At 43.5% G+C, this 12,537-nt stretch overlaps 1 protein-coding gene across 2 annotated transcripts in view; it reads left to right on the top strand.

The window, feature by feature from the left end:
- LOC137327857 (protein phosphatase 1 regulatory subunit 12A-like) overlaps positions 1 to 12,537 on the top strand; it is a 197,146-nt gene that overhangs the window by 82,962 nt on the left and 101,647 nt on the right. For both annotated transcript variants that reach the window (XM_067993722.1, XM_067993721.1), the window contains exon 3: positions 2,248 to 2,366. In XM_067993722.1, coding sequence (XP_067849823.1) covers positions 2,248 to 2,366 — 119 coding nt within the window. The remainder of the gene's footprint in view (positions 1 to 2,247; positions 2,367 to 12,537) is intronic.

Below are 12,537 nucleotides of genomic sequence, written 5' to 3'. Positions count from 1 at the left end.
CTTGACTAGTAATCCAGAGAACGGGAGTTCAAAAACGACCATGGCAGTTTGAGAATTTGAATTCAGTTTTTAAAAATCTGGAAATAAAGAGCGAGCTGGTCTCAGTAAAAATGACTATGGTCTGGCTTATATGTGGCTCTTGTCTCACACCAATGTGGCTGACTCTTAACTGCCCTCTGAAATAGCCTAGCAAACCACTCAGTTGTATCAAACCACCACCAGCGGTTCAAGAAGGCGGCGGCCCACACCACCTTCTGAGAGTGAGTAGGGATGGGCAATAAATGCCGGCCTTGCTTGCGACACCCACATCCTGACAGTGAATTTTTGTGAAAAAAATGAAGTACCGTGCCATACAGGCAGTGTACGCCGAATGTTTTATCTTGTTTAAGTGCTCTTGCCCTGTTCATCAATCTCTTATTTGTCATTTATACCATTTTGAAAATATTTCTTCAGTTGTCCTAACAATTCTATCTCTGTTTTGTGAAGATAGCTCATGATTTTCTTCATGAACACAGACTTTGAGAGGTTATTCAGGATATATATCTGCCATTTGTTGGTCGCTCGATGTTTTGTTCAACCTTAAGATCATTTCAGGCTCCTACTGTTTCCTTGACCACCTGCGTCTTGTGGGAATTAATTTTATTATATAAAAGCTTTTCAGGTTGTGTTTTATATTCCCCACAATCTCAATCTTGTTTTCTACTTTTAGGTCTCTTGGCCTTCTTGACCTTATTGTTATCTGATCTACCAGTGCAGTTTGTGAGGAAGATTCTTTCCTTTGTCCTTTCCTAAATGCCCACATGTGATTCCTCCTTCCTCTGCTCTACCTCTTTCTTTGGTGGTATATGTTTCTTATATATCTTGGAAAGTATTCCATTTTCCCTCTGCATTCCTTCCTTCTAATGATTTTCACTCTGGTTCTCTCAGTTTCTCCTCATCCCTTCAATCCACCCTCTATTTTGCACTTCACTTTCTCTATTGTTAACCTGACTTCAAACTCAACTGTATTGAGGTTTGTTTCTGTGTTACTCTCTAACTATAACCTCTTTTCCTGTCCCATGGTGGGTTATGTAGTATCGGGTCTCATTTCATTCCCCTCCCCCGGTACTCCCAACTTCCTTGCTGTTAGTTTGTGTCCCTTGTTTCACTAATCTGTGAGGGGAAAAAAGGCCCTTCTAATCTCGAATCTTGCTGAGGCTTGTTAATTTTAAACGTGTTCTCTAGTTCTGTACCTATATTAACTACTGTGCTCACATCTATGCCTCTCAGCACTTTTAAGACTTGAGTGTTGCTTGTCTGAGGTTGGCAAAAATACACATTGATGAGGCAGTGTAGAGAGATCTTTATTTTGATGCAGTTGACCTGGATTGCTTGATGAGACAGTGTAGAGCAGAAATGCCAAAAAGGGACCCTCACAGTCCCGTACATGGGGTGGTCTTGAGTTATGGATCGAAACTCTCCGTTGGCCCCTGTATATGACGTCTTCCCCTGTCGCCTCTGCAGTGGGGGGAGCACTGATGCTCTAGACCTTTTTAATCCAGCCCTGTTGGGCTGGGCTGCATCCATCATAAGAGCAGTGCCCGACTGGAATAGTGGGACCTCAAACATGGATCTCTCAAACAGCAATAAGCTTGGTGCTCTTTTAGTTGCTGTTGCCAAGAGCAGACTGCCCATCACAAAGTTTTAAAAGAAGTTCAGATAAGATGGCTCTTGTAGCTCTATCTAGGCATGCCCTTCGTTATACACTGACCATGGCTGTCAATATTAAGCTCTTTGAATATTATGACCTCACTCAGATATTGGGCGTGTACCCAGCAAAGAGGGAACTGATAATCAGGACCATTTATTGGGGTCCCGAAGGCAAGTGGATCTTTAAAGAGATGGGTACGCAGTGGGGGCTCTCTTTCTCGTGACTGATTAGCTGAAATGTTAGAGCTGGAATTCAATGTATGTCAGCAATCAAATTTTTTGCTAAGTGTAAGACTTAACTGAATCTTCTCTCCCTTCCAACTGCGGGACCCGGTTGAAGATCATCTAACAGCAACCTAACCAAGTCCTCGGAAAGCTGGTCAGTGACCTTGCTGAGCCCGGAGATCCCGTTTAGTGCTCTGACTGACCCCTATTAGTGCCCTGAGTGAGCTCACCTAAGGTCCAGTTCAAGCCGGTCCTGTGACATACACTAAGTTTAGGCAGGAGGACCGCTGATATCCAGTTGATTGTGAGTGTGTCTGTTTGCTCCTTGTATAGATATCTAATTAAACAGCGGGCGAATGTTGCGGCCGTGAACAGTGAGGGGGAGCTGCCTATTGACATTGCCCAGGGCGAAGCTATGGAGAAGTTGCTGAAAGCGGTCATTAAAAAGCAAGGTAAGAGCGCCTCATAATCAGTCAATTCATTGTGAGAAGTCACTGCTTCACAATTGAAGATATGTAAAAAGATTCACCTAAATGAACTTGGAGACACGCATTCCCAACTGGGGGCAAAAAGATTGACTTTAGAACTATTTGGTGTAAAGAACAATAAAAGTTTGTCAGAACCATTGAACTGAAGACTAGTGTGTCACAGCGATGATTTCAAACATCAAGAATCCCTCAAAAGTAATGGGCGTATACAATGGAGAAAAAGCTGATCGCACCAGGGTTCATATCAAACATGAAAAATGGCAGCTACCTTTCTTTCCTATCAACTTCGCTTCATTACTGTGTTTTTTTTTACCAATTTCCTTCCCTTCCCTCTTGAAACCACTGGTCCCTGCTGGGGTACGATTACATGATGGCAAGTGCCCTTTGGTACCTTGACCAAGTGACCATTCTTCATGTGTGAGCTTTGACAGTGAGGGAGCATGAAGTAGCAGCTATCGCCGGAGTCTGGTTTCGACAGAGTCTGTAATTGGGAATTTGGTGAGTGAGGGGATTTGGTGCAGTAAGGGGTGAGGTGCATTTAATTAGTCAGCGGAGAGGAGCGTACCGAGAGCGGGTGACAGTAACAACAAAACAAAACTGCAACGTGACGTCACAGTTAAGGCAGGTAGGTGGTTGTTGGTGAGTATCTCTTCTGTTTTCTTCTTTCTTAGGACTGTGGGCTAAGTAACTTATAGCATAAAACTAAATTTAAAAAAAACTAACCTTAATTTAATAAATTAAACAAGGCCATTACTTGGTTCAACCTAAAAATAATTTGATTGGCATTATAGTAATCAATTAAATAAACAAAATAGTTATGACAGGGCAGGAGATGTGTTGCAGCTGCAATATGTGGGAGCTAGTGGACAATTTTGTCTAGGGCGACTACATCTGCGGTAAGTGTTTGCAGCTCGAAGAACTTCGGCTCCGAGTTGAGGAGCTGGAGTCCGAGCTGCAGACATTGCGAGGCGTCAGGGAGGGAGAAAGTTACCTGGACACTTTGATCCAGGTGGCAGTCATGCCCCTTAGACTAAACACTGTAGAATTGGTACGTGGTCAGGGATAGGAGGGTGTGACTGCGAGTGAGACAGGTACGGGGATCCAGGAGGTAGCATTGCAGGACCCTCAGCCTCTGCACTTGCCCAATTGATACGAGGTTCTTGCAGCCCTTGTGGACGAGTGCAGGGACTGCAGGGAGGATGAGCAAACTGGCCACGGCACCGTGGTTCAGGGGGCCATTCGAGTGGGGGGAGTAAAAAGGAATGTGGTTGTAGTGGGCGACAGTATAGTTAGAGGGATAGACACTGTTCTCTGCAGTCAAGAGCGAGAGTCCCGAAGGCTGTGTTGCCTACCCGGTGCCAGGGTTAAGGACATCTCCTCAGGGCTGGAGAGAAACTTGGAATGGGAGTGGGAGGGGGAGGATCCAGTTGTCGTGGTCCACGTAGGTACCAACGACATAGGTAGGACTAAGAAAGAGGTTCTGCTGAGGGAGTTTGAGCAGCTAAGGACTAAATTAAAAAGCAGAACCACAAAGGTGATAATCTCTGGATTATTACCTGAGCCACGAGCAAATTGGCACAGGGTAAATAAGATCAGACAGATGAATGCGTGGCTCAAAGATTGGTGTGGGAGAAGTGGGTTTTAATTCATGGGGCACTGGCACCAGTACTGGGGAAAGAGGGAGCTGTTCCATTGGGACGGGCTTCACCTGAACCATGCTGGGACCAATGTTCTCGCAAACCGAATAACTAGGGCGGTAGAGAAGGCTTTAAACTAAATAGTGGGGGGGGGTGGGGGCTCAGGTGGGGCGAAGTTTAGATTGATAAAGAGAAAAGACAAGGAAGTAGTACAGGAAAGTGTTGGGGGTAATGATAAACAGAGTGTGTCAGGAAGGGACAGAGCGTACAAACATAAGAGTGCACTAGCAAATGGGGCTGGGGTGGGAAAGAATGGTAAAAAGACTAAATTAAAGGTTCTTTATCTGAGTGCGTGCAGCATTCGTAATAAGATAGATGAATTGATGGCACAAATAGAAACAAATGGGTATGATCTCGTGGCCATTACAGAGACATGGTTGCAAGGTGACCAAGGTTGGGAGCTAAATATACAGAGTTATTTAACATTTCAGAAGGATAGCAAAAAATGTAAAGGTGTCAAATCAATTTGGGTGGAGGTAAGAAATAGCAAGGGAAAGAAATCACTGGTGGGAGTAGTATATGGGCCCCTTAATAGTAGCTACACTGTAGGGCAAAATATAAATCAGGAAATAAGGGGGGCTTGTAAAAAAGGTAATGCAATAATCATGGGCGATTTTAACTTTCACATAGATTGGACAAATCAAATTGGCAAAAATAGCCCTGAGGAGGAGTTCATAGAGTGTATTAGGGACTGTTTCTTAGACCAATATGTCGAGGAACCAACCAGGGAACAGGCCATTTTGGATCTGGTAATGAGTAACGAAACAGGATTAATTAATGATCTCAAAGTAAAAGATCCCTTGGGAAGCAGTGATCATAACATGATAGAATTTCACATCCCGTTTGAGAGCAAGGATCTTGGGTCTGAAACTACTGTATTAAACTTAAATAAGGGCAATTATAAAGGAATGAGGGCGGAATTGGCTAAAGTGGACTGGGTAAACAGATTAGATGGTATGATGGTGGATAAGCAGTGGCAAACATTTAAAAAGATATTTTATGACTCGCAACAAAAATATATCTCTGTGAGGAGGAAAGACTCCACAAAAGGGTGAACCAACCATGGCTAACTAAGGAAGTCTAGGACGGTATCAGGGTAAAAGAAAAAGCATACAACATGGCAAAGATTACTGGTAAGCCCGAAGATTGGGAAAACTTTAAAAACCAGTAAAGGATGACTAAAAGAATAATAAAGAGGGAGAAAATAAATTATGAGTGTAAACTAGCAAGAAATATAAAAACTGACAGTAAAAGCTTCTACAAGTATATAAAAAGGAAGAGGGTAGCTAAAGTAAACATTGGTCCCTTAGAGGATGAGACTGGGGAAATAATAATTGAAAACAAGGAAATGGCAGAGGAATTGAACAGATATTTTGTCCCTGTCTTCACAATAGAAGACACTAATAACATACCAATAATAGTAGAAAATCAAGGGGCAAAGGGGAGGGAGGAACTAAAAACAATCACTATCACTAGAGAAAAAATACAAGGTAAACTAATGGGTCTAAAGGCTGACAAGTCCCCTGGACCTGATGGCTTGCATCCGAGGGTCTTAAAGGAAGTGGCTACAGAGATAGTGGATGCATTGGTTGTAATCTTCCAGAATTCACGAGATTCTGGAAAGGTCCCAGCGGATTGGAAAACCGCAAATGTAAACCCCTATTCAAGAAGGGAGTGAGACAGAAAGCAGGTAACTATAGATCAGTTAGCCTAACATCTGTCATTGGGAAAATGCTAGAATCCATTATTAGGGAAGTAGTAGCAGGACATTTGGAGACTCATAATACAATCAAGGAGAGTCAACATGGTTTTATGAAGGGGAAATCATGTCTGACAAATTTATTAGAGTTCTTTGAGGAAGTAACGGGCAGGGTGGATAAAGGGGAACCAATAGATGCAGTATATTTGGATTTTCAAAAGGCATTCGATAAGGTGCCACATAAAAGATTACTGCACAAGATAAGAGCTCATGGTTTTGGGGGTAATATCTGGCATGGATAGAGGATTGGCTAACTAACAGAAAACATAGTCAGGATAAAAGGGTCATTTTGAAAATGGCAATCTGTAATTAGTGGGGTGCTGCAGGGCTCAGTGTCGGGGCCTCAACTATTTACAATATATATCAATGACTTGGATGAAGGAACAGAGTGTCTTGTGGCCAAATTTGCTGATGATACAAAGATAGGTGGAAAAGCAAGTTGCGATGAGGACACAGAGTGTCTGCAAAGGGATATTGACAGGTTAAGCGAATGGGCAAAAATTTGGCAGATGGAATATAATGTGGGAAAATGTGAAGTCATCCACTTTGGGAGGAAAAATAAAAAAGCAAAATATTATTTGAATGGAGAAATGCTACAAAATGCTGCGGTACAGAGGGATCTGGGTGTCCTCGTACATGAAACACAAGAAGTCAACATACAGGTGCAGCAGGTAATCCGGAAGGCAAATGGAATATTGGCCTTTATTTCTAGGGGGATGGAGTATAAAAGCAGGGATGTCATGCTACAACTGTACAGGGTGCTGGTGAGACCACACCTGGAGTACTGCGTACCGTTCTGGTGCCCTTATTTAAGGAAGGACATACTTGCATTGGAGGCAATTCAGAGAAGGTTCACTAGGTTGATTCCGGGTATGGAAGGGTTGTCTTATGAGGAAAGATTGAACAGGTTGGGTCTATACTCATTGGAGTTTAGAAGAATGAGAGGAGATCTTATTGAAACATACCAGATTCTGAGGAGACTCGATTGGTTAGATGCTGAGAGGATGTTACCCCTCATGGGGGAATCTAAAACTAGGGGGCATAGTCTCAGAATAAGGGGTCGCCCATTTAAGACGGAAATGAGGAGGAATTTCTTCTCCCAGAGGGTCGTGAATCTTTGGAATTCTTTACCCCAAAAAGCTGTGGAGGCTGAGTCATTGAATACATTCAAGGCTAAGTTGGACACATTTTTGATCAGTCAAAGGATATGGGGAAAAGGCGGGAAAGTGGAGTTGAGGTAAAAATCAGATCAGCCATGATCTCGTTAAATGGTGGAGCAGGCTTGAGGGGCTGAATGGCCTACTCCTGCTCCTATTTCTTATGGTCTTATGGACAGTGTGTGTTGGAAGACTGTTCACCTGTAGGAGGACATCTCCGTGAGCCTGATCCAACCTCACTCGACTTGCAGTTATGCACTTCTCTTCTCAGCTCAAGGATGTTGAGACCTTGGTAGCATCCCTATGACCAACATAATTGAGATCAGCTAACTCAACTTAGGCTCAGGATTGAACCTGCAACCTTCCTTGTATGACTCAGCTACTCAATGTGCGAACCAGCTGAGCTCTCGGGTGAGCAGTCAACTGACATTAGTCCAACTCCACGCGCTGTTGGTTTCAGTAACTGTTCCGAGCCAGCACCATATCATCCTCCTTCAAACCCTCGTGCCCCTCACCTGAGTACATCACAAATCCAGGCATCATCTTCAGTAAAATGGGTTCTGGGGATGTCAGCTGCGAATTTCTCTGTGATGATGGTGACTATCTACCTCTATGCCAGTGAGCACCCACACAAAAGTGGGTGAAAGAAACACTTGCATTAATATAAAGCCTTACTCGATCTCTCAGTCCCTTTTCCAACCTGTTTGTGTACAATGAATTACTCTGAAATGCAGTCAAATGTTTTGGTAGCTGCAATAGTGTCATAAGAATCACTAATCATATCGGTTTCTGGTGGTCCTGGCACAGATTTGACTGAACCTTGGATGTTTCGGCAACAAGTATCTAGGTGTGGATGTCTTCTGTGTCACTGTTCCTTTGCGTCTAGTGACCATTATCCAGACTTAAAGTTCAATCTTGGTAGCTCCCTCGCTTAATGTTGCAAATCAAAATCTTTAACTTGATGTGTCCTTACCATTCCTCCTTTTCCCTGTAACTAGCCAGGTATGCTGGAAGCACTTATGGTCCATCTTAACCATCTCTTCATTAATAGTTCTGCAGGGCTGTATCCTTTTGCCAATGGAGGGTATGTTAGGAGGCCTAAGAATGGATCTTCAGATTTGCCTAGCAGGTTCTTCATAGTGTGCATTGCTTTCTCCAACATACTATTGGGGCTACTGGTACTGTGAACAAATCCTAATTATGCAAATATTGATTTCAGATGTTCCACAATATTTTGTGACATGGTCTGAGTCTGTTGTACTAACTGTGTGAAATGTTTAGAAGTCGTCTACAACCATACGGTAAGCGTTTGCTTTCCATCTGAATAGATCCGATCCAACTTTCAGGCAGAGCAGATGGTTCTATCAGCCAGATTTATTATTTTCTCATAACATTTCAGACAGTTCTGAGCAACAACGGCAACACATTTACTTCAGCCAGGCCACCATATGGCCTGTTGAGCACATTCATTTCCTGATGCCTTCATATCCAGTCTGTACTTTCCACAAATATCTTGGGTCACGACAATGGAGGAGTCACTAGACTGTGTCCCTTGAGAGTAATTCATCTTGCAGCGATGATTCACTTTTCGCAGCCCTGTACGATTGCAGTCTGCTTGCCAGTTCACTCTGTTCTGGCCAGCTTTCAATGCAGTCTTCGTACTCAGACTACACTTCATCATGTCGCAGTTGAATGTTCCCTGTCAGTGATTTTCACTTGCTGGTAGGCTCAGAACAATCCAGTTTGCACAAGTAACTACAAAAATAATTATCTGTATATTAATTAATCACTGCATCATTTTTGTCAAATGCTAACTTTTTTTTAATAAACACAGAATACCTCTGCATTTTTTTTGCATTTCCTACTTCAATTTTGAAGATCTGAATTGTTGCCTCTTTCAACATGGAGCTTGTGATTAGAGCATCAGCCATTGTCAGGTCCTTACCAGGAACATGAGAAATTGTATATGACCAGCTCATGAGATGTAAGGGAATTCTTCACTCATGGTGGCAATCGTGTCCATAGTTTTAGACCCCAACAATGATGAGTGACCTTCCATCAAGACCAGTGTGAGATATCGTCCCAATCACACATTTGCTGAATCTTTCATGTGCCCATGTTGGGGTCATTTTTTTCATTTGTGCATATCTCTGCTCCATTCTGCTTGTTGCTCATGATGGGGAATCTACTGCTTGCCAATGATTTTTGCAGCAGTGCAGCACCAAGGTGAAGCACCTGGTGACATACAGGCCTCCTCCTCGGGATCACAAAGTGCCCGTGTAGGTTGCAGAGTTCCCTTTTTTCTTAAGCACAGCTTCAACTATTAGCATTGTTTTATAGAGATCCCCAAGTGGGTTTATTCCCTCTGGTGGAATTACTTTGAACTTTCTACCTAGGAATCATCAAACTTCAGAGATTACTGCTGGAGGCATGTCAGTGAATGTTTATCTCCTGGTGAGCCCATCACTTATCCTGAATGCTTCATTTAGGTGTTTGAACATTCAGTTCATCTGCTTTGTCGTGAAGCTACCCAGCACTGCATCGAGCCTGGGGCTGGGAGGAATGATTTTATAGCTGGGTCGACGAGGGTTCTGCTGGCCTGAATCTCAATTTCTAACAAATCCAGTATATTATTTAAAGCGCAAGCCTGTGAGTGACAGACTGGCTGGGATCCAGCGAACTTCATCCGGACAGAAGGAAAACCCTGTTTCCACAATATACCAGTCACTCCTCTCCTGAAATAATACTGGAGTTTCTTTGAATCACTGTTTACTGTGGATGCAGGATCTATTGGGGCAGTGAAAATTTAGCTCGGCTATTGGCCTACCTGAAAGTCTCAGTTGAAATTGTCTCAAGGGAGTAATTCACATGCAAGCATCCGTTCACCCTAGCATCATTCTATACACACCGCTGGTGTTTCCCTTTGTCTTCGACTGAAGACACAGTAACTCTGCGTGATCCAAGGCTGTTATGTGTACACCTGGGATGTAATGATGACTGTTGGAGTTATCTATAACATAATAAAATTCTTCAATGGTTCTGGACTCCAATGAAAGCTGCTATGTAAACACAAGTCTGGGGTTGGATTTGATATCTTTTCCTGGAGACTTGATGCTGATGGCTGAATGCAGACTGTGTGGTCTGAGCATGTGCAGTGTACCCAATTTCCCAGGATGCATCAGTACCATTTAGTCAGCTGAACTGATGGAATATTTTTCTTTAGTTTCTAGCAGTTCGACAGTTTGTCCAAATTATTTCAAGCAAAGTTAGGAGACCAAAAAAAAGCTTTTTTTTTTAAGGTAATGTTTATATTGAGTGCTTTTTAAAAAAAAAACGAGACTGTGTGTGCCACATATTTGCGTGTGCAAGTGCCGATGTGAGAGAAAAGAGGGTGTACTGGTTTCAGACTTTTTGTAGGTTTTGGTTTACATTCCATAAACTTCAGAAAGCGCATTAAATTGAGAGAGACAGAATGCATTTCCCATGTCAACGAGTTCATTTTGCAAAAAGGAAAGTTGAATTTTGTAGCAACCAAAAAGCCTTTATCACCTGTGCTTTGTTGACGGTTAGAAAATGTAAACCTTCTTGTTGCTGACACCTGGGAGACAGAGATTGATGGTTAGAAAATATAAACATTCTAATTACCGACACCAGAGACACAAAAACACCCAGGGTGAGAGCGCGTGCACGAGCGATAGGCGAACAGTCTTTCATTATCTTATGTTGAGCTCTGTTGTTAAACAGGAGAGATACAGGGTGAGGGAGCCTCTGGCCATTTGCCCTTGGGGAGTGGAGGTGAGGGTGAAGTGAGTGACAATGGAATGATGGGGAGGGGAGGATTTAGGGGTTGATCAGAAGTTCAAAGGGGACTAGGTAGAGGTAGGAAGGGGAGGGAGTAGTATCAAGGTGAAAGGGCGTGAGGGACAGGGAAAAGCCCAAGTGATAGGGGGAAGGGGATGGGAAGGGAGCCACTGAGAGCTGTAGGCCACATTTTTCTAGCAAATCACCACCAGAAAATGCTACCTCAGACCCTCAGTGGCTCCTTTTCTCCCCGACCCATCACCTCCGACCCAAAAAGAAAGATGAAAAGAAAACAATAACGCAGAGAAAAGAAAGATCCAGACAGAGAAGCAAAAAGAAGCATCGGGGAGAGCGAAGCAGATGAGTAGAGAAGGAGACAGAAACGGGAGGAGAAATAGTGAGAGGAACTGCAAAACAAAGACTGGAATTGAGATAGGTAAGAGAGAAGCTATATTTGACTTGCCGTGCGCAACGCCACAGGAGATCCACTAGTGGCTAGTGTAGTTAAAATAGGAGGAAGTGGGAAAGACCTTCTGCAGTGAGTGCCTTGGCTCTCCTCAGTTCCCCCATCAAATCCTGTGTTCTTTGAGTGTAGGTGCTACCGAGTGGTCGAGCCGCTGCTAAATGAAGGGGCGTCTTGTCCTCAATTCAACTGCTTTATTTTAAACATTTAAACTGTCATTAAAGAAATGTTAAGGTGTCGACTTTCTGCCAGTCTCCCAGTCAGTAGAGTTAGGGAAACAAGTGCAAGAAAGAAAATCTCATTGGGGGGAAAATCATTCAAATTGTAAGTGGAGAGAGTCACTCCTCCCACCCATTTAAATTGGGCCAGTTGCTCCCCATCCATTTTTTTTTTTTAAAAAAGGAGTGCCATCACTCATTACAAACAACGAGAGATTCACTACCCCTCACCCATTACTTTTGATTCTATAATATTTTTAAATTATCTTCTCTCCCATAATGCAAACCGTGAAACCACCATTTTGCAGGGGGGTGGGGTGAAATAGCGACCTTCTGGTGGAAAGGTAACTGATCGCTAGAGCATGTGTGAGGCTCCGCTGAATGGAGCAGAGTTAATAAATCTGACCGCACCTGGCCATACCTTTACCAATGAGCCAGCAGCAGAGCTAAACTTACACACCTGAAGCCCGAGATCCAGACGAGAATGATGTGTGATGTGAAACCTGTTGACCTCGAGTAGTTAGAGTGTGAAATACTTGCATTTGCGAGCTGAGTACTCATTCAGTTACACTCGCTCAGACTAGCAGATTATTTGGGATTTTTTCTAAGTTTTGCATTGTTCACAGTGTGTTGGCTGTAGATTGTGTGTGTGTTGCTGGCAGCAGAACTCCATTGTGAACGATCGGTATCCTGCGCTAGATTCTGGCAGCGGGGTGGCAGAGGCACGGCAACCTAATCCATCAAAGAGTGCTACATCATCCTTTCTGCACCTCCTTGCTGGACTAGTTGGCAGCTCCAAGTGTACATACAGGCCATGAGTGTAATGTGAGAGAGCTAGCGCCGAGTGCTGGGAGCTTGTTTCTCTCTGGATAGCACACAAGGACACATTCCCATATACAAGATACTGAACCATCTGCCAGCACCAGTGGTGGAAAGGGCCAGTATCCTGCTGTCTCCAAATCATCGGCAGCCTCATCAAGTACTCATTCTACGTACAGCTCTCTCAACGTGTATCTGTCTGTTGCGCTCTCTCTCACTGT

The sequence above is a fragment of the Heptranchias perlo genome, chromosome 12 (genome assembly GCF_035084215.1).
Source record: "Heptranchias perlo isolate sHepPer1 chromosome 12, sHepPer1.hap1, whole genome shotgun sequence".
Classification (NCBI taxonomy): Eukaryota; Metazoa; Chordata; class Chondrichthyes; order Hexanchiformes; family Hexanchidae; genus Heptranchias; species Heptranchias perlo.
This window is presented reverse-complemented; position numbering and strand designations above follow the sequence as displayed.